Source organism: Aulostomus chinensis, chromosome 20, assembly GCF_037954235.1.
Source record: "Aulostomus chinensis isolate RoL2024-O1b breed Wild chromosome 20, RoL_Achi_v1.0, whole genome shotgun sequence".
Taxonomy (NCBI): Eukaryota; Metazoa; Chordata; class Actinopteri; order Syngnathiformes; family Aulostomidae; genus Aulostomus; species Aulostomus chinensis.
Window position 1 is genome coordinate 8,937,837 of NC_141339.1, and position 24,270 is coordinate 8,962,106.

Below are 24,270 nucleotides of genomic sequence, written 5' to 3' on the forward strand. Positions count from 1 at the left end.
CATGGATGATCTGAAAAGATTTTGGTCATCACTGGGAAGGGCAGACATTGTGGGGGCGTGCAACCATGATGCAGTAGTTTTCTGAGTGTAACAGATGAGCAGATGGTATGGTATAAATGTCTGGTCTAATAAGTGGGCATCGTCAGAGCTCCCCATCAATCCCCGCCAATCAAGTTTAGAGGTTTGTGAACATTGTGTAAGGGAAAGAAAGTTTTTCTTCAGTACAGCTTTTAATTTTTTGCTTGGGGTATATATATATATATATATATATATATATATATTTTGGTTTTGTTTTGTTTTTTGTCCACAGCAGCACTGAAAATAACAGCTCAGCACTATAAAATGTCTTGCTAGTGCCGGGACAGGCCTAGAATTTAATTTTCTTCTGATTTATTGTCTACAAAAACCTACTATTTTATTGTAACAATGTTGGGAAGAAGAGTCAAATATTAGGCAACTATGGGGGTAAAACAATCAATCATCTTTTAAAAAACACTTCTCCCATTTAAGTCAACAGATTCAGTAACTGAATTCTAAATTCTCCTGAGGTCACAGGGCAGGCCAGCAGATGGCTTGTTTTAGTTCATTTAAATTTCCCACTAATGACTTCATGTTCCTATACGTTAAAAGTTTGCAGTTCAGCAGTTAAAAATAAAATCCAAAAACAAAACAACAATATCTCAATGTTTTGTGTCATAAACCAAATATTACAAGCGTGATCAAGATGTGTCAAAACTGCTTTAATAACTGCCAATGAAACAACCACTAAAAGAATGAAAACCTTTTCTCTTTGTACAAAACGAACTAGTAGAATAAAAAGGTATAAAATATGCATATTCATTTTTTTTTTAACACCAGCAGTGATGCATGTCTTTATTTTGCAGGGTCCCATTTACAGAAAATACGATGGTCTTGTGAGACGATGACATGATATGAAAGGGGGTAAAACTTTGAAAAGCCATATTGAACCGAGTTGGTAACTTAAAACAAAAACAAAAAAAACACCTCTGCATGGTAGCTGCAAATATTGTTCCCTTCATTAAAGCCTTGAAACCAAACATGAAGCTAATGCATGATGATGATCTACTGACATCCATATTCATGACAGTCAAAGGAGCCATAGTGCATGTTTTTTTTTTTTTTTAAATCCTCCTTCAGTGTTTTATTCCAGCAATCTACATGAAAGCAAAGTGAAACAAGGAGAGCACTTTACTTGGGCGAATCAAATACGCCACAATACAAACACAAAGTGAGTTCCTTAAAAGTGAAAACAAACATAAAAAAAAGAGGTCTGCTGATTACACAAAGAATGCGTTACTTAATACATTAAGGCACCTGACAATGAAAGGGTTTATGAGGGGTTTAGAAATGGTTTGGGGGTCAACTGTTTAAGGCTGAAATGTTGCTCAAAAGATTAAAAGGATGCAATGACTCAAGCTGCACTGGTTTATATGGACAACTGGGGATACCGAAGTACCGTTCTTTCCATCAGCTGTAATATCACTAATGAGTAAATGGCAATGAAAGTAATATGTCTCTAAATGGGTAGTACTTCAAAGATCTTTTATTTTGTTGTACATTTAGGAAAAAAAAATATTGTGTGTAATTATATATATACACACATATATATATACATATATATACACACACATATATACATATATACATATATATATATACATATACATACATATATATATACATATATATATACATATACATACATATATATATACATATATATATACATATATATATACATATACATACATATACATATACATACATATATATATACATACATATATATACATACATATATATACATACATATATATACATACATATATATACACATATATATACATACATATATACATACATACATATATACATACATACATATATACATACATACATATATACATACATATATACATACATATATATATATACATATACATACATATATATATACACATATATACATACATATATATACATACATATATATACATACATATATACATACATATATATACATATATATACATACATACATACATATATATATACATACATACATACATACATACATACATATATATATATATATATATATGTATATATATATAAAAACTGGAAGTTTTCTTTACAACAAAACAATTGCCTGTAAAAAGGGGTTTATTTGTATTCAAAAACATGCCATGAGACAAATAAACCTCATGAATTTGACCAAATTTCTGAGGGTAGAAATACAAAACTACATCATAAGATGAACTGAAGACTGTAAAAAGCAGTGTTTTGGCTTGTTATTTTGTGTCAAGGGCCCAATCGTATATTACAAAAGTTTCATGAATTTATTTTTTTGAAACAGAAAGCAGAAAATAATTAGTCAGAACTGTCAACCATTTGTAAACCCTTCAGAAATTCCTTCGTAGGTGCTACCTCATTGTAAAGGATCCTAACTGTGGGACTCTGGATATGAAGCATTATAAAACCTGCCTATTTCGACTGGCATAAATAAAAGGAATGGCATTGTAAAAAAAATAAAAATATTAATAATAATAATAATAATAATAATAACAATAATAAAAATGTGACTTGTCTTTAAGTTACTTATTTCAAATATACACAGCGACTCCTTTAGTATTTACACATATGTACAGACTATTCATCTTTGTTTTGATCAAATACTTTGAATGGCGTTGCTGTGAAACTGAACTCTTTCAATGTACATGTATACATTTGAGATTTTGAGAACAAGGAGGTCAAACTGGGCAGCGCGACTTGGAGCCTCTGCTGGGCTCTTCGAAAGGCACTTGCTACCAACTCAAATACTGCAAAAAATCCTCAAACAGAGCTTTCAGCCGAGAAAACAGAGACAGGAGAAAAACAAAATGGAAGGCCACATAGTAGGCACTGGGGTTTCTGTCCCCTCTCCCCTCCAGGCCGAGTGTTTTGGTAAGGCTGGCGCATGATGGCCACAGGTGGATTGGTGGGCAGAGCCAGACAGAAAAATTAGGGTTTCCTCTGTTACTGTATTCAACCCCCCCCCCCCCCCCCCCATCACCACCACCACCAAATATTGAACAGGAGCCCGCTTACAACAAATCATAATCATCTGTAAACTAAACAAATCTTTATACAGCTCACTCTCTTCTTTTCATTGATTCAGTTTCTTAAATGGTACAGTTCCATGAACAAAAAAATGCTTCTTTTGCCTCCTCAAAATTTGCAGCTCTTTCAGGAATAATTAAAGAAAAATAAGAGAAGCAATAAAGGATATTCACTTTGCTCCAAAACAAAAAAAATGATAATTTCAGGTGAAAGTGACAAAAGATGAAAACAAAGCAAAGAATGGCTTATTGAAAGACAAAGCCTTCTCTTTTCAAAACTAGTCCCCCCCCCCCCCCAAAAAAAAAGTGGCTGCCTTGCAGCATCTCATTAGGAGTTTTTTGTTGAAATATCTTATACACAATGGTCTCTGAGGTCTTTCTGACCCGTCAAGACGGCACTGACATTTTTCCAGCGGTTGTCTTTGGGGCTGTAGCCTGGGGTCCGGTGGGGTGCTTTGAGGGGTGAACTGGAACTGTGCATGGTACAGATCACTCCTCCACTGGACTGCACTGCAGTCTTACAGTATTTTCCTGCTTCCGCTCCAACCATCTCCTCTTCGAGCTCAAGCTCGCCTTCTGTCTCCTCCTCCTCCTCCCCATCACATGTCCGATAGGAAGGGTCCATGAGCTTTTTGCGCTCCTGTTCAGCCTCCCTGTTGCTTTCTTTTAGCTGCTGCTGCTGCTGTCGTCCCACTACAAGCCGAAGTGGCTCCCACTGGTTGTTAACGTTGTCGTCAGCAGGTAAGCGTGCATTCCTCTCACGCTCTTTTCTCCGTTTACGTGTCCACCACACACATACAATGATGCAGAAGAGGCAAAGCAAGCAGAGGAGGACACATAGGAGAGGCACCAGGTAATCTGCCAACATCAAGAAGACTTGTTATGACAAAAAAATCACGGGCAAATTCATGGGTATTACTGTAAGACTAAATGTCAGAAAGTCAGTCAGTATAATATACAGTATCAAAAGTTGATGAAGATGATGATCAGTGTGCTTAGATCCAATTATGTAAATTGTTAGTCAGGGACATCATAAAAGTTGCTCATCAAGGAAGTGAAAGCCTGGGACACGTTCAGGATTTATCACTCACCCACTGAGCTGGATATGGCCTGTGTCTCCACTTTGACTTCAATGACAGCCAACATTATGGTGCTATTGTGCCGCTTGGACAACGTGCCCACAATGGCGTTGGCTGTCTCCTGGATCAGACTGTGGTCTGTTAGATCCTCAGGCTGGAAAGACTAAAAAAACAAATCGAAGAAGAGGGAACAGAGGAGACAAGATAGATAGTTGAATTCCAAAATTGGAAATAGAGTTGATTGTTTAGAACTAACAAAACAGCCTCCCAGACACAAACCACTGGTATCTGGCGTCATTGAGATAATGTACACAAGTGTATGATTCACTTACGATTGCCACCTCTACTGCATCTGGGTTTGACTGAGAGAGGTCACAGAGTAGGAGAAGGGCGTGGTCTTTTGCCAAATTCCGGATGTCAGGAAGATACCTCAGCTCAAAACAGATGTTCTCCACTGTTGTTCCCTGAGGGCAAACACACGGACACACACGCAGGATCAGCAATAAAATAAGAATTTCTACTTGAAATGGTGTGGCAGCATTAAATAAACACAATGCAAGGAGGTGACTCACTGGTGGGACTTTATCTTGGTTGAAAACGAGTGTTAAGCGGCCACAATTGTTGTTCAGGTGCCTGCTGTTTGGCTGGCACTTGGTGGCCGCTTGTGTGGTTGAGGCTCTGGCCATGGAGCACACCCCCCATTGATGACAAGGTGGGGAAAAGCATGTGAGGTATCGGTTTTCCAGACACTCCCGTCCTGCTGGGCAGACCTGCTGACTCTGGTCCTGGTCTGATGATTGGAGCCGGCAGGGATGACGGCCACACAAAACCTGCAGTAACAACATCAAAATCTCACTGTTTGCTTGCATGTTTCATTGCCATGGCAACCAACCAATGCTAGCTTGTACCTTATTTATGGCTGTAACCTCTAATCATTTTGATTTCTGAATAATCCAGGTATCATTTTCTAAATAAATTATTAGATTATGGCAGAAAAAGTCTTCATGCTCTTTCATGCTGGACAGAAAAAGAAGAAGTTTCAACAAAGCATCATGTCAAGTCAGATGATACATTTATGCTCAAATAGTTAGATTGATTCTCTAGACTAGGCAGCACGGTGGTGCAGTGGTTAGCACTGTCGCCTCACAGAAAGAAGGTTCTGGGTTCGAGCCCCAGCTCGGGCACGGGATCTTTCTGTGGAGTCTCCATGTTCTCCCTGTGCCTGCGTGGGTTCTCTCTGGTACTCCAGCTTCCTCCCACAGTCCAAAGACATGCAATTAGTGACGAGGCCGATTGATACTCTAAATTGACCGTAGGTGTGAGTGTGAATGGTTGTCTGTCTATATGTGCTGGCCCTGTGATGGACTGGTGACCCATCGAGGGTGAACCCAGCCTCATGCACAAAGGCTGCTGAGATAGGCTCCAGCCCCCCATGACCCTTAACAGGAAAAGCGGTAGAAAATGGATGGATGGATTCTCTTGACTTATTTGCACTTTGCATCAGATTAATAATAGAAATTGGTACATTTAGCCAGTATTTGAAAACTACTATGAACAATATGAATACATATAACACAACAGCAGTAACAGATCCAAGCAATTGTTGCAACTACAGTCTTTGACACAGGTCAGCCAGTATGAGTATTTGTTTAACAGACAGAACAGTTAGCTAGAGGTGCTGTCCGATCAAAATTTATGTTTTTACTTTTACATAGAGTGAGTGACTGTAAAGAACAACAGATGTTTTTCTTGTGGTGAGTTAGAAATGTCTTGTCTCTTTAAATTTTGACAAGAGGTCAATATAGATAAATTACCTGAGTGGCTAACACTGGCACATGAACACAGAAGTGAAGTCCTTGTATATAGAGACATGTTACCTTCGTACAGTACACTTTGCCGTTGGTACAGTGGCAGCTGTTGCACTCCTCCTCCCAGCGGCTGCCATGAGGAAACTGCAGTCCAGCATAGTGACAAGTCTTCCCGAAACCTATGACTTCACATACAGATGGCAGAGTTTTTTGTTTGTACCAGTGAGTTACTTACTGATTGGACAGATAGTCGTGATGAATGAAACAATGAGGTCTGAGTAATATTTACACTCTTGACACCGGGCTCCAGCCCTGCCAAGTGGACAAATGCAGCGGAAACCATTGATCTCATCCACACAGGTGGCGCCGTAGGCACAGGGTGAAGACTGGCACTCATTTATGTCTGTGTGAGAGAGGGACATCAATTTGAATCTATACAACAGGAACTGACACTTTGGACCACCAGCACTTGCCTATAAAGAGTCAGAGTCACTGGTTATACTTTTTTATGAGCTTATTAGTGAATTGATATCACCTTGTCAGATCCATTTTCCTTCTCAGGATTTTCAGTAATTTCCTCATCCTTAACATTCAACTCGATCTGAGCAGCATAAAATCACTAAAGCAGGGGATACACCATTTGATTTGAGCCTCTTTGTGGTCTGCTTTCAGAGCAATACCACTCACCTTGAAGTTAGCTGCTCCTGAAAGGATGTCTGACATAGGGATGAATTTTACAAATGTCAGAAATTTTGGTCGATCATCATCATGCTCAGGCACAGACTAACAAATCAGTCCCTTTTTCACAATAAGACATACATCATAGGAGGCAGGTTAGTCAAGTTTTCGACACATTTCTCTTTGTTTTCTTTTTCAAGATGCAAAGCATCTTTCAAACAAACCTTTATTGATAGTTTTCAATAGCCTGAATGGTCCACGGGTTCAGGTCAGCTGTGCTATGTGAGCACCAGGTTGTGGCATGGTACACAGTGTTTTGGTTTTACACTGAACAATCTATTCCCACAGTGCAACTTGGAATCAAAACAATTTAAAAAAGTGTACTGTATATGCTCATCTTTAACAACTCAAAGGGTTTCCTTTACATCTGCACAGGCTCAAAAAGGATTTTTGCTATGTTAAAGATCTCTTAAAAAAGGATCCAATGCCCCTGCCAAACCAAGACACACAGGTGAGAACGTGACCTCCAACTAAATAAAATCTTATCTACCTGCCTGTTAGCATAGCATCAACATCAACACATATTAATTGTGCCTCCCCGTCAAAACCACTAAAACCTACTGCAATTGTCACAGTTTGGATGAGAAACCTAAAGCCTGACAAAAAAGGTGAACACTTTCTGACCAAAACAAAAGAGTGGAGAAGAGGAATTTCTGGGTCAGTGGGTAATTTGTCTGTGCGTGTTTGTGTGACTGTGGAGGAGGGAAGAACTTTGACCCCTGAGACCTTAAGGGCCTAGGAAAGGGAAAGGGCAGCATCCCCATCTTGCACTTAGGTGTCGATGTGTCCATCTCCTGCCTGTTTCCTTCCATCTTCCACCTATCCATCCTCTTAAATCATTATGTTCCCAAGTTTATATCATGGATCGGCACATCAGGATCACAATATGTAAAATTGGGCCTCCTTGCATATTTGAAATTAATTATTAAGAGGGCTGTATTGCATAAACCTCATATCATCACTTACTGATTCTGCAGTCTGGCCCGGCAAATCCGGGGGCGCATTCACAACGGAACCAGTTGACGCCATCCACACAGATGCCACCATTGAAGCTGAGGAAGGAAATAAATTTAAAAAAAAAAAACGATTAGATGAGGCCGTACAAGAGCCACATCCTTTCCAGCTGCAACAAAGCATATCCTTGTGTGTGTGTGTGTGTGTGTGTGTGTGTGTGTGTGTGTGTGTGTGTGTGTGGTGGTCGGGGTCACAAAGCTCAATTCAGCTCATCAATACAAGCCTCCACCTTTCAGATGCTAATAGGCGTGTCCAGTCCCTTCCCTCCCTGCCTCTCATCATGCCCCTCTTCCATTTCTCCTCAAAAGCCCTGCTCTACCCCCTCCCAGGTCGCAAGGAGAGAATGGACATGTAAGCTCAGCCCTATGACTGCACCCCCACTCACATTCACCACATGCTAGGTGGACCCCCCATTCCCCTCCCCAACTCCCATCCTTCTCTGTTCCATTCAATAACCAAACCCTATCCTCTGAGAGAGGCTTCCTTTTAGGACAACTTCCACTCCTTTTAACAGCCCTTCACCCCTTCAGCTTGTGAGCCCTGGGTAAAGTGTGGACAGGAGGGAGGGAAAGGCAGATAAAAGAGGGTGGGGGTGGGGGTTGGGGAGTTGTTGGTAGTGGGGGTGCAGGAAACTGTACTTACCATGGATGAGGGTTGCAGTCGTCTGTATCTGTTGAAGAGAACACAAAGGAGACATTTAGTGCAAAGCTGACAGTGCACCAGTGTAGTCACTGCTACTTAGTTTAAAACCAATAGCTGATTTTAGTGTTTTCGCTGTACCAATTTGGGTGTCAACATTTCTTAAAACATGCATAACCTTTGTATGGATATAAATATTACAAACAACACTTGCAAAATTGCACAAAACTGGCTGACAATGGTAGGGTTCATGATATCAGTTAGTGTCAACCTTAATTTCACAACACAAAGAGATCCAATGATTTGAACAGTAAAAGAAAAAAAAAAAAAAAAAAGAACTTGAGGGCTTTAAATGTCATCATAAGCAACGTACTCTGGCCACAGGTGGGACCCTCCCATCCCTCTTTGCAGATACAAGTGAAGGTGTCCCCTCCTCCCACACAGGTTCCGCCATTAGAACAAGGACTGGAGGCGCATGTGCTGTTCTTGGCTGTGGGTAAAGCGAGGATGAGTCACGGACCAAACAAAAAAAACAAAATGCATCAAATACAAAAATATTTATGCTTTGCAGAAAAAAAACAGAACTGTACCCTCAGCTGATCTGAATTTTTGCATAAAATTTAAGTTGTTCTGATTATTATAATGATTATGATAATGATTATTATTATACTTCCCATATGACTAAGTTATGTGTAATTATATATTCAATTTACATGCCAGTGATGTGATCAGGAAATATGGGCTGAGGAGGGAGGGGACAAGTGCATTTACTATATATAATATGAGTGATTTTTAGATATTAAAAAAGGAAATGCCAATAAGTAGAATTTCCAAGAAAAACCTGGATCAGCTCATTTTTAAGCAATTCAATAATGCATGAACATGTCCTTTAAAACCCAAACAGAATTTTCTCAGTGATAATGACTAAGAAACTAGTTGACTATAGACCATCAATTCCTTGGTAGTTTGTGACGAATAACTTTGTCATGTAAGGATCATACATGGTATGATGATATATATGTATATGAATTCAATAGAAATCTTTAGAAATCAATAGAAATCTTTCACCTGAACTGACATTAAACATAAATTATAATTGAATACACAAAAAATGTTTGCTACAGGACTTAGCTACACCTGAATTTGATCCAGACCACTAAATGCTATACCTCTGAGTTCTTCAGCAATTCAAATATGCCTGCTGTTAAGCCAATTGGCATATATTTGGAATTTGGAGAGGAGAAAAAATGGGCAAATATGAACACAATTCAGTCATAATTCAGTCGAATAAATTTCACTGGAAAAATTCTGTTCCAATTAAACTTTGATGGGAGAAAAAGGCCTTTTTTACACGCAAATTGTGCAAAAATTTGTGTAATGTGTGAAAGCTGTCAGTCAGACACCTTCTTGATCATTTGAACATTCGTACAGGATTATTCTTCATCATCCTCTCCATGCCTCACCTGTGTTGCATGTGTTTCCTCCCCACCCAGGTGGGCAAGAGCAGCGGAAGGCATCTCCGTGGTCGTAGCAGGTGCCTCCATTACTGCAGGTAGTTGCATCACACTGGCTCTCACCTGTTCCAGATAACAAAGAAACACTGCAATTACATGTGAGCCATTTTAACACAACAAAATATCCTTCAGACTTGAGGAAAAGCTTCTTGTCATTTACGTGTCGTTTACACGGAGCCAGAGACATAACTCACGGGAATGGCAGGTCTTGCCCTTCCAGTTGTTGGCACACTCACAGTAGAAGTCATTCACCAGGTCAATGCAGCGGCCGCTATTCTTACACGGGTTATGTCTGCACTCATTGACATCTGGGGAAGACAACTCTACTGAAACATGTTTTGTTTACTACAAATGCCCCCCGAAAGACAGAGGCGGGGAACTTACTGAGGTCACACAGTTGTCCCTCCCAGCCATCAGGACAAAAGCACTGGAATGAGTTCACTCCATCAATGCAGGTGCCACCATTTCGACAAGGGCTGCTGATGCAGTCGTTAATATCTGAAATAAGAAGTGGTGAGATAGCAGCATTTATTAATGAACAACTATCTTCGGTTTTAGGTGAAATGTCAAAAGTGTGCACATACTCTCATGACAGTAGATGCCACTAAACCCTGGATCACAGACGCAGGTAAAGTTGCCCCCAGGCCGGCTGATGCAGTGTCCTCGAGGACCACAGACATTGGATGAGATGTGCTGCACCTCAGCTGAGTTGTTGATCGCTACAGTAACAGTGCAGCTGTCAATCACTGGGAGGAAAATACAATCAATTGATGTTCTTGCTCACACAATATGGTTCACAACATTTCACAATGTCAACGACAGTTTACCTTGACACGGCGTGGTTTGGCAGTTTTCCTTGACACGTTCACAGTTCTTCCCCTCATAGCCTTCCATACACGCACAGTAGAAGTCTTGCTCCATGCTGTGACACGTGGCTTCATTCTTACATGGATTTGGATCACAAGCATCTGAAGGAGACTGACCAGGGATCTACAGTTTGAGAAGTAAGGAAAATATTGTAAATGGGAAGCCCAATGACAAGTGATTCATGGAGAAAGTTTAGCTGAAAAGGTGTGAGGTGAACATTGTTCATAGCAAATCACAGGTAAGTGCACAGGCAAAGTTAACCTCAAAAACTTTTCCTCAGTTCATTAAGGAAATCTACCTTTCTGGTTTTATATTAACAGCTTGCTTAACCCTGCACTATTATACTGAGACAGAAGCATGCAGAGAGAGTGAGAGCCGAGCAGGCATTGTCGAGGAAAATATTGACTCCGCTCCAAGATCATGCCGAGCCACAGTGAAGATAATAAAGATAAATTATCAGTCATACCACCATGACACAGAAAGAACCATCACACTAGCGTGACATCTTTTGTCATTTCTACATGCAGCAATAAAAGCCACTGGAGTGAAAAATCACTCATTTTATGTAAACAGGTCTACTATGCATAAACTCTGGGTTTCACCCCTTTGCCATTTAAGGTGCTATATCAGAGCATTAGAGTAGGTCAGCAGGGTTGGTGAATTCTGTGGTCAAACTGTTTATTTTAACTCAAGTGTCATGGCCAGATACATTTTTTTCTTCATTATTTGTATCTGTGTGGCCAAGATATTTTGACTAGGAGCCGAGTATCCACAAATTACATCACATTTATGTAGATGTTAAAAGCACTAGAGATACTTTTCAGAGCCATAGTACACAGGATGAGAGTATTTTTTGGGGAGGTCAATATTATTACAGAATAATATGCTCAAAAAGACAATGTTGAGCAGAAAAATGTTTATAATTTTTATTCAGTTTTGTCACTGCGCTACATTGATGCTCTATCTGCTTCAAACATGTGCAAGCAGGTCTGCCATTTTGGACAATGATGTACATCACTAGTTTGACAGACGAGCTGGGAGATTATACACATACTCTGGGTAACTGCCATAGCGGCATGATATCTTAAAAACAGTAGAAACAGTCCATGGATCTTAAAAAAAATCTAACTGGGCTATAATGCCAACTATGGGTTGCATAGAATGACTGACACAGAGTAGCTGATCATGTGATCACACGCTTCTTGACAGTAGTGAGGAGAAACATGCTAGTTAGAGTGGTAACATTTGCAAATTGGCAATTCAATGCAAATAGCAATTTTGCTAAGGAGGAATTAAATCAATCACCAAACAAATGAACAAATTGAGTTTTTGACTTGTAACAAAAAAGGAAGGGAGGCAAAAGGAATTCTTGAGTCAAATTGTTTTTGTTAGAAAATTAATTTTGGGAGCTAAGTGGGACAAACAACATTCAGTAATATATATTCTATGACCAAGTATAGTGGCTCAGTATAGTTTCCACTATGATTCCAATGATCCACTGAAGACATTCATATCAGGATTGAGCAAAACTAGTATTACACAACCCAACTTAAGGACTTGCGAGTAGATACCGATCAGAGAAATATGATGCTGCAGGCATAGTAGTTTTGGCACTGTGGGGCAGGAATGTGCACCATGCCACAGCAGGCATCAAGGTTCTGTAGTATGCAGGCAGCAATCCAGCGTCACCTCATTCAGCCAGGCTCATATTTATAGTAGAGATGCTAAATCAGGATTGGCTCCTGACCAGCAATGTCCTCCATTCAGGACCCAAGAGATGCAGGGAAGTGTCAGTTTCCAAACTAACCTACATTCACTTCAAACACACGCTTTAGAAATATAAAAAGGCTGCAGCAAGAACACAGTGTTATGTCGGAGATAAAACCATACAGCCATGATAAGACATATTCAGGAGGTTTGCAATGAGCACAGATGACTATTGTAATACTTGGTGTATTTTGTATTTACATCCATCCATTTTCTTCCTCTTATCTTGTAAAGGTTTGCAGGGGGGGGGGCTGAAGCCTACCAAATGGCGGTCAATCAAGCGTTTATATTATTCTCACGATATCACCATCATGACTCAGAAAGATGTTTGATCTAATTTATTTGGAATTTTTTTTTACATGAAAACTGAATTTTGATCCTCCAGTGCGTCTTTGTCTGTTTTTAATACCCTGGATCAGTTATTTGCAAGTTTGAGCTCAACTATGCCTGTAAAAATAAACAAAACAAACTGAACCAAGAGGAAATCTTGCCACATTTGCAGAGGTTTGCGTGTTATAGGGCTCAGATCATGTTCAGATCTTGGTGTCAACATAAACACACTGAGACCACCTCTTCAACAGATCTTGCTCAAGATGTTTTTGTAGGTACTAAGTGCGATTGCTGTGTTTTCACCTGCTCAAAATGTTCATCATCCAAAAAAGAAAACCATTTTTTTGGACTCACTTGTGTACAGTAGCAACAAATCCCCCATATCAAGCTCCGTCTTTAACATCTTATCTGATTTACACTGCGATTTTATGCAACAGTGTAAAAAAAGTGAGCACAAATGCCAGACACTCAACATGGCTTGATACAAAACAACTGATTTACATTCTGGATCTGCATCCACGCATCCTGTGCTGGGATCTTAAACATGACACACACCTCACACAGCTGTCCTGCAAACTCCAGTGGGCATTTGCACACAAAGCCCCCCAACACCGCATGGCAACTGCCTCCATTCTGGCATGGCATACTGTCACACGCATTCCTCTGGATTTCACAGTGAGTGCCCAAAAAACCTGGGGGGCACTGGCAGTGGTAACCCCTCGGATTCTCCTTATAAAGACAGGAAATTAAAAACAATATTTAAATGGAGCAGTCAAAACAAATAAAACTTTTATTATGCTTTGTCTTTTTTGAAGTTAGAGATGAAAGCCATCCATACCCTGCATGTCGCTCCATTCTGGCACTGACCATGACAGCCTTTTATGTCTGAGAAGGAAGCAGAGGAGTTGTTATTAATTATTTGAAGTCTTGCATAAAGATGAGGTCTTTGGATCTAAATCACATTATATAGCACTATCTACAAAGTGGTATGTGCACAGATCAAGTCAAAGTTTCGAAAAGAAACACCTAGAGCTGCCAAGAGAGCATTAGAAAGACCTTGTAGGGATTATAACTGGGCATGCACTGGATCCAGAGAGGAACTGGGCATGCAAGTCCTTTCATGGTGGCAGATCAGAGCAGGAACTTCAGTAAGGCCAAGATGAGACAGTAACGCATTATCACGTGTGGAAAAAGTGAGTAGGACTAAACTGCACCTATGTTGTGTGACCAGGAAGTGAATGGAGGCCTTTAAAAGTAGCCCGAAGAGTGAGGTCGCTAGTAGAGACAGAAATGTAGATGCGATTTTGAAGGAGAAATACTGACTGATGTCACAGTTTTGTCCCAACCATCCTGGAAAACAGTCGCAGTGATATCCGCCAATCAAATTTTTGCAAGAGTGAGCGTGAACACAGGGCTTTCCTGCGCACTCATTAGCATCTGTGAAGGCAGGAAGTAGAAGGTTGGTCCATCAAATCAGTTAAACCAGGAAAAAAAACCAAGGAGAAAGAAAAAAAAATCAAACCTTTGAAGCCCCATTGATGGAAAAAAAAACAACCTGACAATGTCTCTTTCAAGATATGTAACTCACTTATACAAGATCATTTACAGACATTGCTGTCAGCAGTTTAAAATACTGGGCTGCAGTTTGGTCAAAAGAAAATAGCATAAACTGCTAACACCAAAGTGACATTTCTGTTGAGTTTTTTGGGTGCTTTGAGCACCACAAGGCAAATACCATGCAGCTACATTGTTAATGAGGAAAGATTTTGGCATATTACACCAAAATCATCTAAATCAGCGGCCACCAAACCTTTAAAGACATTTTAAGTTGATCTTTCAGATTACAGCAAGAACTGCATTTTCATTGACCATACCAAAATAACGAAATTGTTATCCTGTACTGGTGGAAGTCCTATCAAAAAATTGCTGTCGGCTCTGGGTCTGTGACATTATTTAAATTCAGTTAAATTGATGTAAAAAGTGATTCCGTGTGTGCAGCAGTGGATATGATGTGAGCCACTCACAGCCAACTCCAGGAACTGTCCCTGAGTATCATTTGTATTATCATTAATTGAAGTAATGTACAATTAAATTCAGGATTGGTCACATATTTCCACAAGACAACAAGCTAACAACTTTAAAAATGCTTTTTTGTTCTTGAATGGAGTTTGAATCTGAATAGAGACATGAAGAAACATAAATGCTTAACTAAAAATGAAATTATTTTAAATAAGTTTACCCTTTACCCATAGCCATAGCAATTGTTCTGTATTTTCCTTGTCCGGAGTACTATTACCGTAGCTTTCAACGGTGGTGGAAAACTAAGAATTGTGGGCATGCGCACAAATTTATTTATTACATACATTTCTTATGTCAGGAAGACCATCGAAAATGGTAAAACAGCTGCTACAGTTCATGGAGGAGAACAGTGATTTGGAGGACACTTCTTCTGAACTGAGGTATGTGAATAGCATGTTTTAGCATAGGTTATTTGCAACAAGTTTGCTGTGTTTAGCTCAACTTTATCATTTTAATTATTTGCAAGAGTGTGTGTGTGTGTGTGTGTGTGTTTCATAATGTCACATATTGTTCGTGTTATGTGGATTTTCTGTGGAAAATTGAAAGCACTTGTAATTGAAAACCTTTATTTGTCTGTTAGCGGAAATTTAAGTTAAACTGCACAAATGCACCTGAATGTTTTTGGATTGGGTCGGACTTGGCAAATTTTCCCATTCTTTCCATCACTATCAGTGTCCTCTCTGGGGATGAGCAGCCATCCTGCAGTGGTCCCAGCCATGGTGACAACATCCACCACGAGGGAGAGGGAGATGCAGAGACAAAGGCCCTCGAGACTCTGCTCATCACTCACCACTGTTATATGCACTAATTTTCCACTATGTATCCCATTATCTTTTGCAATGTTTTTTGCACTTGCAGAGTCCTAGACTCAGGAAATGACTGGTGATTATTCTGAACATGAAGAGGTTCACATCTCAAATGTCAAATCAAAACTTTATAAGCAATGACAAAATTTATTCTCATAAAAATCATGAAAAAACATTCGTTTTTGGAATTTTTCTTCTTTTTAACTGCTAACAATGCCATATAATGTGCAATACTCCTTAACCAGATGTCAAGTTCAAGTTCTCCTGGGAAAAGGGACAAAGCTCCCAGACTTGGGGCATTTCCTGACCATTTTACAAAAGAGCAAAACATGTCAAAATCACCATTTTTAGCCTCAGTAGGTAAAGGGTTAACATCTTAATGAATGTCACCCACTTATTAACTCTGGATCGAGATGAATAGAATTTTTTTTTAAATCTAATTTGGAGTGTTTGACACTGTTGCAGTGCCCCTTTAAATTTCCTAAACTAGAGTTCAGCATGTGTCCAATAAAAGACTGATTTAAAAGGTTTTTAACCAATTCAATGCTTAGCTATTTGTTTCAATATTAATAACCATGTGTTCAGATAATCTTTATTCAATGAAGATGCAATTTTATTTAAAGGTATTCAAGGTATTTGAGGTATTAATTGCTGTGAAAAAGCTAAAAATTGAGTTGTTACTTCGCCGTTTTATCTGAGTCTCTGGTCCACCTTCAATGCATTCTTTAAATTCCTCTTAAAATTTTTCAAAGAAAAAAGTCTGTGACATTTTGTTTGTTAATATATCCCTTATACATGAAACGCACGCAAACATTCACCTCCGTAGACATCAAAAATGTTACAACAAAGCACTCCTACTCAAATATTCAACAGGTGGGGGGTTGGTACTCCGTGGGGGTCCTGTTTTTCCTCACACACATGCGCACACACACCTTCTATCTGAAACCCCACACTCAACACATCACACAGATCGCCAGGTAAGACAGGAGGCCAATAGCTGTGTGTAAGCTGAGATGTGATCTGGTAAAATGAGACTTTGGATCTCTTTCCTGCCTTCACCCAGCCCCCCCCAACACACACCCCGGCTTTGTTTTTCCAGTCATAATCTATTTCCTAGCTTCATGCTGGTCACGTCTCCTTGTCATAACGAAAGCAATATAGGAGCAAATTCCACTACCACCCACAAACAAATGACCTGAGATATTAACGCTAATAGCTCCTAAAGTCATTGATGGACTAAAATTGTGGGCCGCTGATAGCTAGTCCAAGATATTAACTTCTTTTGTCTCTGTTGTCAGCTGATGTTGCTGGTTGCTGGAGCAGTGAGCAATGCTGTCTGTGTCCTCGAGGCCTTTTATTTATTTTGTGAAGGTACATTATAGAAGAACAGGCAAAAAACCCCCAACAAATCTCAAGTTAAAAATGGAGAACTGTTTGCCAAAAAACAAATCATGAAACAGGAAATACACTCAAAATTACCTCTGGTGGAATTAATAAAAATAATCCCCCTAAAAAAAATCCAGGAGCTTGAGTGAGAAGATGTGTGTGTGTGTGTGTGTGTGTGTGTGTGTAAAAGTATAAGTATAAGTTGCCTTTATTGTCACCAAGGGATCGAGCCCAGGGCGAAACACAACTCAAAGCCTGATACAACTATCACAATCGGTCACAATCATTACAGATTGAAAGTAATAATGGTACACTTCAGAAATTAACAACAGCACATATACATTTGTTGTGTATGTACGCTAAACTTGAGCAGTCCGTTGACCCAATGGAGGCAAGAGTGAGGCGTCGCAGCGGGGGCCGCTGCTGTGTGTGTGTGCGTGTGTGTGTGTGTGTGTGTGTGAACCTCACCAATCTGGCAGGTCTTTCCTTCCCACTGTGGAGGGCACACACACTGAAAGCCATCCTCCTGGCTGATGCAGGTTCCACCCTGAGCACAAGGACTGAAAGCACACTTGTCCAAATCTGAGAAAACATACACCACAACTTGTTTGACGTTTAACAATGTACTGCATCAGAGACATGAAATTAAAACAGGACTTGGGATGTTAAGAGCACAGTAAAATACAGAAAATAGAAAAGGACAGAAGAACTTCACTTTCATGAAGAGCACGATGATAGAACAGATTCAGTACAGCAACTCACTGTTTGCACAGGTCGGACCCCCCCAGCCTGGCAGACACTGGCACTCAAAACCTGTGGGAACTTCATGGCACAAACCACCGTTAGCGCAAGGACTGGAATTACAGGCGTGCTCGGCTGATGGAAAGAGAGAGGGAGGAAAAAAATTAGCTCAAGTTGAGAGCTGAAAATCCCTTGTTTCTTGTCAATCATGATAATGGAGTTTCATTTCTAATACACCACGATAGCATGTACTTTCAGATGCTACATAAAAATCTAAAGAAGGTGAAAGAACCATAAACCTGAGGAACCTCAAAATGAAAGTGCCTGAAGCCAACTGAAACAAATAGAGACCATTTTTCTATTGAACAAAACATGATTAACCCCATATTGGCTGTAAACTTTGGGGTTGTCTTACCTATCTGGCACATTTTGCCAGAGTAGCCCTGTGGACAGGTGCAGTAGTACTCATCCGGTTCAGTGTTCATGCAGGTTCCTCCATTGACACACGGCTGGTGGCGACCACAGTAGTTCAGATCTGTAGGAGACCATGAAACAGTGACACCTTTCAAATTCAAGTCCAACCTGTGTAATACCCATGTTGATTCTGTTTTAAAGGGTCAACCCATGTGGTCTAGGACAGGCTAACATTTCGAGATGCACTATTTGGGTTGCTGAAAACCGGGATGAAACAAATTAATCTAATAGCATGTTAGAAACTCTTCAGCAAAGAATGATCACATCCTCCATCTATCTGACCATCCACAAACGTTTCATATCACGCTTGAGATGGCAATTAGAATTTAAGTTATTCACAGATTGAATTTCACTTAAATCAAACCTGTGCATGCAAGGGAAAACATGTTAAATATCAGATCAGAAGGTAGATGCTCACCAAATTAAGTTAGGGAACAAGAAGTCTGTTAATGTTTAGTTATCTTTTGAAGGGACATGAAGGTTTGAGAAGCAAAGAAAGATTTTATGTACATTACATAAATTGGCTGCAACTGTACCCTAGCAAAAAGGATGGACCCAGTCAGATGGTGCTTTGCTTGTTCCACTATTTCTCCTGTTGGACACAGGAGTGCCGAGGAAGTTTGGTCAGGATAGAGGACCAGTTTTCAGCCTCGTCGGGAAGCACAGTGTTTCCTTAACCACTCTGCTGCTTAGGATCTTCATTTGGTTTCATTAATGGACTACTAGCATTGTGAACCGTGGCGTCACCATCAACAATGTATCACAAACAGGGTTCATGTACATTTTTACTTATAACTTCCCATGATTTGTGAGCCGTTCAGGAAAATTTTCGTGACCATATGCTCTCCAAAATATCAGTATACACAAAAGAGAAATAAACCAAAAACTGCATGTCAGAATTTACCATAACATGTTTAACTAAAATGAAAAACAAGCTATGTGACTTGATACAACACTTATAAACTAGAATTGATGTGATTGGAAAGAAACATAGTATATTCTATTATGCAGACATTTGTTAAACAACTTTCCATTAGCTTTCCAAATTTTTTCTCCTTTCTTCCAGGCCTGGAATTTTTTTTTCAGGTTTTTTATGATCAACGATTATTTTAGACACAACGATTCAGAAACATGACCAAAAACAAATATGTACTCTGGTAGGCTAGGCAGGCACTATTTCAAAATATTTTCTTTCCCCACTGTCCAGTTTTACTACAATACAGAAAAAACAAAAAATTAAACCTTGTTGCTAGCATATAACCCTCGGTCTAAAAGGACAGGTCACCCTAAAGCCTTGTAAATAAATAATTGAGCAGGGATCTGTCTCCACTGGGGATCTCAGGACCCATTCTCATCCCCTGAAGAGCCCTCAGTGACTAAATGAGAGGGGATAGAGTGTCCCTGCTACTCAGATACCACACACAGTAAAACTATCCAGCTGGTTTTCTTAAGTCAGTGAACAGGGAAAGACAATTATCATGTGATACAGGTAGAATCACGTAAATATACGTATATCTCAGTTCTTTCCCTGACAGCAGCATTTTACATGGTGAAATATAACTTCAAAAGACTCTTTGGTTTCATTTCAATGCTGAACTGTTTGCTTACTTGTAAGACATGGTATGAAGCCAACTGTAACTTCTTCTTTTTTTTTACCAAAAAACAAAAACCCCAACATAACCATAACATACCTTTATCACAGAGCAGGCCACCCCAGTTCCTTTCACAGTTGCACTGCCAGGGGAGGTTACACGTTCCATGGACACATCCAGGATACAGCCTACATTCATCACAGAGTTGGCCATCCCAGCCATAGTTACACCTGTCAAACACAGACAAAGATTATAAATCATTCCCCCTTCCATACTGTTTCATGCTCTATAAAGAATCCTTACACTTTCTCTGCTTGGCTCTCATTTTTCTGTGTTTTCACTCATTCTCCCTAAAATGATAAGTCACTCTGGTTTCTAATTATATACGGAAACTAATTGCATACTGTGCAACTGATAGCCAATGCAGTCCAAGTATTATGAGTAGGGATGCACTGATTGCCTGGCCAGCAACCAGAATTGGACGGTTTTCAGTTTGACTGGCCTTACTAGTGACCAGCCATTCAGTGTCATGTTTCCAATTCCTAACAGGTAATTTGCCAAGGCAAGCTGATTCGCCGCAAATATTGCCAAGTCTTTTTTTTGATGGATGATGTGTCAATTTGCATGGAACAGATTGAGTCAGGACATGTCCACATGTATGGAATAGTAAATCTGGTCAAATTTCAAAATAAAATGTCAAGTGTAGACTTAGTTGACAAAGCTGAGCAGGTAGCTAGAAATTGTAGCTGTGGAGGACAGGAACACAGTGCAGCTGTATCCGCTGGAAATACAGGGTCAGTGTGGAAGTTCTTTAATATGAGCATTGAGAACATACAGTCTGGCAAGTCCAAAAGTTGATCATACACTTGACAATTCTTCCATTTCCTATGGAAAACTTCTTGATCTAGGATTTGCATGCAAAGGTCCTCCTTCCATTTATTTGCAGTACTTGCTCAGAGTATGGTGAAAAAAATTGAACTTTTGCTCAAATTTGAATAGGCCATGGAGTGGGCACTAGCTGAAACGAGCTAACAGGCTTTTGCTACCTCTGCAGCCATCTCTGAAGCTTTCCAGGCAGATATTCCATGTGTCCAAGTGTCAAAAAACAACATGGGCTAATCACTAGACATTTTAATTGCCTTTGGGGGAATACTCTGTATTACACAAAATTACAGATACCAGATATGCATATGTGGAAATGAGGCATCAGGAGCAGTTTAACAAGTGCACAAAATCCCAGTACTGTATCTGCTCTTGCATCAACCCATCCCAAGGTCTCCTGCCAACTAATCTTAGTGGAGGGTCACATTCCAAAGCAAGAGGGGTTAAGAATACTTCCAGCAGCTTCCGTGCTCCTGTTAGAGTCTGGGGTGGAGGGGCAGGAGGCTACAAGGGTGGCAAAGTGGTTCTGAGAGCAAGTGGCTGGAGACGACTATATGTTTACAGAATGTATGAGCACACTCGTGCAGATTCATAACAGCACACGGCTATTCCAAGATTGCAAAGTGGTCCAGCCAGCTGTCTTGTCAATTGACTGCTATTTTGAGCCAACTCTCCTGAAGACGGCACCGCTGCCTTTCTGTGAGAAGAGGCCTTTGAAAATCTTTGCCATTCTCAGGCTCTGGCTAGGAGGGTGGGCAACTGGGAATACTTGGCATACCTTCTTCCACTGTATCTGATTAGCTTCAGAGGGTCTGACAGCAATGGAGCAATAACGCTAATAGAAATTTGGCAAGAATGCTTGGTTACACCTTTGGAGCTCGATGGTGTCAAAGACTCATCTAATGGCTTAATTCTTGGGCACACTGGTAACATGATTACTCATCAATTCTTTACAGATATAGGGTGTGTTGGATTCCAACATCTTGACACTTTAGGCCTGTTAGGACCTGTTACCAACATGCATCCTGACTGAGCCAATCAAATGTGGACAGCAATAGTACAGGTATCTAAATACTCAGGGCACAGAGATAACCCTCCAGACCACAGTCACTATACACTATATTGCCAAAATTATTGGCTCATCTGCCTTGACTTGCATATGAACTTAAGTGACATCCTATTCCTAATTCATAGGGTTTGATATGATGTTAGTCTACCCTTTGCAGCTATAACAGCTTCAACTCCTCTGGGAAGGTTTTCCACAAGGTTTCGTGTGTATGTGAATTTTTGACCATTCTTCCAGAAGCACATTTGTAAGGTCACACACTGTTGTTGGACAAGAAGGCCTGGCTCTCAGTCTCTGTTCTAATTCATCCTAAATGTGTTCTATCAGGTTGGACTCTGTGCAGGCTAGTCAAGTTCATCCATACCAAACTCTCTCATCCACGTCTTTATGGACCTTGCTTTGTGCACTTGTGCGCAGTCATATTGGAACAGGAAGGGATCATTCCCCAACTGGTCCCACAAAGTTGGGAGAAAGGAATTATCCAAAATCTCTTGGTATACTGAAGCATTCAGAGTTCCTTTCACTGGAAAGGGACCAAGACCAGCTCCTGAAAAATCACCCCATATCATAATCCCCCCTCCACCAAACTTTACCCTTGGCACAGCGCTGTCAGACAAGTACTGTTCTCCTGACAACCGCCAAACCCAGACTCATCCATCAGATTGCCTGATGGTGAAGTGCGATTTGTCACTCCAGAGAACGCATCTCCACTGCTCTAATCCAGTTGCAGCGTGCTTTACACCACTGTATCTGATGCTTTGCATTGCACTTTGGATGCAGTAGCTCAGCCTTGGAATCCCATTCCATAAGCTCTCTACGCACAGTTCTTCAGGTAATCTGAAGGCCACATGAAGTTCGGAGGTCTGTAGCTACTGACTCTGCAGAAAGTTGTCGACATCTGTGCACTATGTGCCTCAGCATCCGCTGACCCTGCTCCGCCATTTTACGTGGCCTACCACTTTGTGGCTGAGTTGCTGTCATTCCCAATCACTTCCAGTTTGTTATAATACCACTGACAGTGACAGTGGAATAGTTAGGAGCGAGGAAATTTTATGACTGGACTTGTTGCACCGGTGGTATCCTCTCAAAGTACCATGCTGGAATTCACTGAGCTCCTGAGAGGTACCCATTCTTTCACAAATGTTAGTCTGCATGCCTTGATGCTTGATTTTATACACCTGTGGCCAAGTGATAGGAACACTTGATATTAATTATTTGGATGGGTGAGTAAATACTTTTGGAAATATAGTGTAAATGCTTATAAGCGCAAATGTGTGACACAAACAAACTGCTTCATCATTGAATAAGGCTAAATACATACAGTTTTGTACAGTAACAGGAGCATACATATGTCTGTAGAGAAATATTGGTAGTGGAGTTAACATCTTGGGCATTTTGGTTTTACTGGACAGAGCCAAGAATAGAACCAATCAGTATTGTTTTGATTTCCAGGCAATACACACTTAAAATCTCATGCCATGATGCCCTGTCTTGTCAAAGTTAAAACCGGTTCACTTAGCAGCCAATTTTAGAAGATAGACAGAACTCAAAATGTTTGTTTACTTACTGCACCATAAGTACAACCCAATGTTGTATACAGATACAATGATATAAATTAACAATGTGATAAGTCATTGCAAACACAATTATCATCATGACTTAGTACAAGGTAGGGCAAGCGCCATGACCAATTCCTGTCTCAATGGTGGCCAGTGAGTCAAAGGTGGGGACAATGGAGTTTTAGTTTATTCACATCAGGGATCATCTCAAAAATGCATTAATCTCTCAAAGAGAATAGATGCTTTGAACAAGATATAGCTACAAGTTATTTCTATCTGCAGTCCCCAAGTAGGTGAAGGGAACCAACAAACTGGGTCTGAGCTGATTACTGAGGTTTTGGGCTTTCTCCCTCATTTGTCTTAAAGGGTGGCCCTGCCTGGTTTTTGGTGTGTTTCCAAGTCTCCTGATCAGCAGTGAGTAAAACACTGTCTAAGATCTTTGGAACTTCTACAGGCAGTTTTTAAAGATTAATTGAAACCTCTACATCACAGCGGCTAGATGACAGCTACCAGCACCATCTTGGGCAGGCAAAGGCCCTCCAAGTAGGCTTTTATTTGTATATAGAGAGAGAGGCAATGAGATCCGGAAATGTGAACTGGCACACTAAGAGCTGCCCACTTAAGATTGGATGACTCATACTGAGTCTGACCATAGCCTTTTTAATGTCAAAGGTTGCAAAATATTTGGAATAATGACAAATGTGTTACATGTCATGGGCAAGCCTCTGATGAATTTGTCAGAACAAGCCTAATGTGTGCTAATAAAAATCCTCAATGCTGCAATGTGACAAGTACATACCAGCCTTTGTG

General features: G+C 40.2%; 1 protein-coding gene and 1 long non-coding RNA gene across 4 annotated transcripts in view; one reads left to right on the plus strand and one right to left on the minus strand.

The window, feature by feature from the left end:
- Positions 1–2,143: 2,143 nt before the first annotated feature.
- jag2b (jagged canonical Notch ligand 2b) overlaps positions 2,144–24,270 on the minus strand; it is a 49,398-nt gene continuing 27,271 nt past the window's right edge. Inside the window, exons 6-26 of one of the 3 annotated variants that reach the window (XM_086189198.1) lie at positions 20,053–20,183; positions 18,303–18,422; positions 17,909–18,022; positions 17,615–17,728; positions 14,199–14,312; positions 13,714–13,760; positions 13,431–13,604; positions 10,739–10,901; positions 10,496–10,657; positions 10,296–10,409; positions 10,106–10,219; positions 9,861–9,974; positions 8,771–8,887; positions 8,401–8,428; positions 7,711–7,796; positions 6,296–6,409; positions 6,076–6,191; positions 4,771–5,028; positions 4,531–4,662; positions 4,211–4,361; positions 2,144–3,977 (exon numbers count right to left, since the gene is read on the minus strand). In XM_086189198.1, coding sequence (XP_086045324.1) covers positions 3,472–3,977; positions 4,211–4,361; positions 4,531–4,662; positions 4,771–5,028; positions 6,076–6,191; positions 6,296–6,409; positions 7,711–7,796; positions 8,401–8,428; positions 8,771–8,887; positions 9,861–9,974; positions 10,106–10,219; positions 10,296–10,409; positions 10,496–10,657; positions 10,739–10,901; positions 13,431–13,604; positions 13,714–13,760; positions 14,199–14,312; positions 17,615–17,728; positions 17,909–18,022; positions 18,303–18,422; positions 20,053–20,183 — 2,989 coding nt within the window. In that variant the 3' untranslated portion in view covers positions 2,144–3,471. The remainder of the gene's footprint in view (positions 3,978–4,210; positions 4,362–4,530; positions 4,663–4,770; positions 5,029–6,075; positions 6,192–6,295; positions 6,410–7,710; positions 7,797–8,400; positions 8,429–8,770; positions 8,888–9,860; positions 9,975–10,105; positions 10,220–10,295; positions 10,410–10,495; positions 10,658–10,738; positions 10,902–13,430; positions 13,605–13,713; positions 13,761–14,198; positions 14,313–17,614; positions 17,729–17,908; positions 18,023–18,302; positions 18,423–20,052; positions 20,184–24,270) is intronic. The other 2 variants (XM_086189199.1, XM_086189200.1) reach the window with 2 other exon arrangements.
- LOC147242733 (uncharacterized) lies at positions 10,863–15,809 on the plus strand. Its single transcript, XR_015110579.1, has 3 exons — positions 10,863–10,915; positions 15,253–15,334; positions 15,627–15,809. It is a non-coding gene; the product is annotated as an uncharacterized LOC147242733 (long non-coding RNA).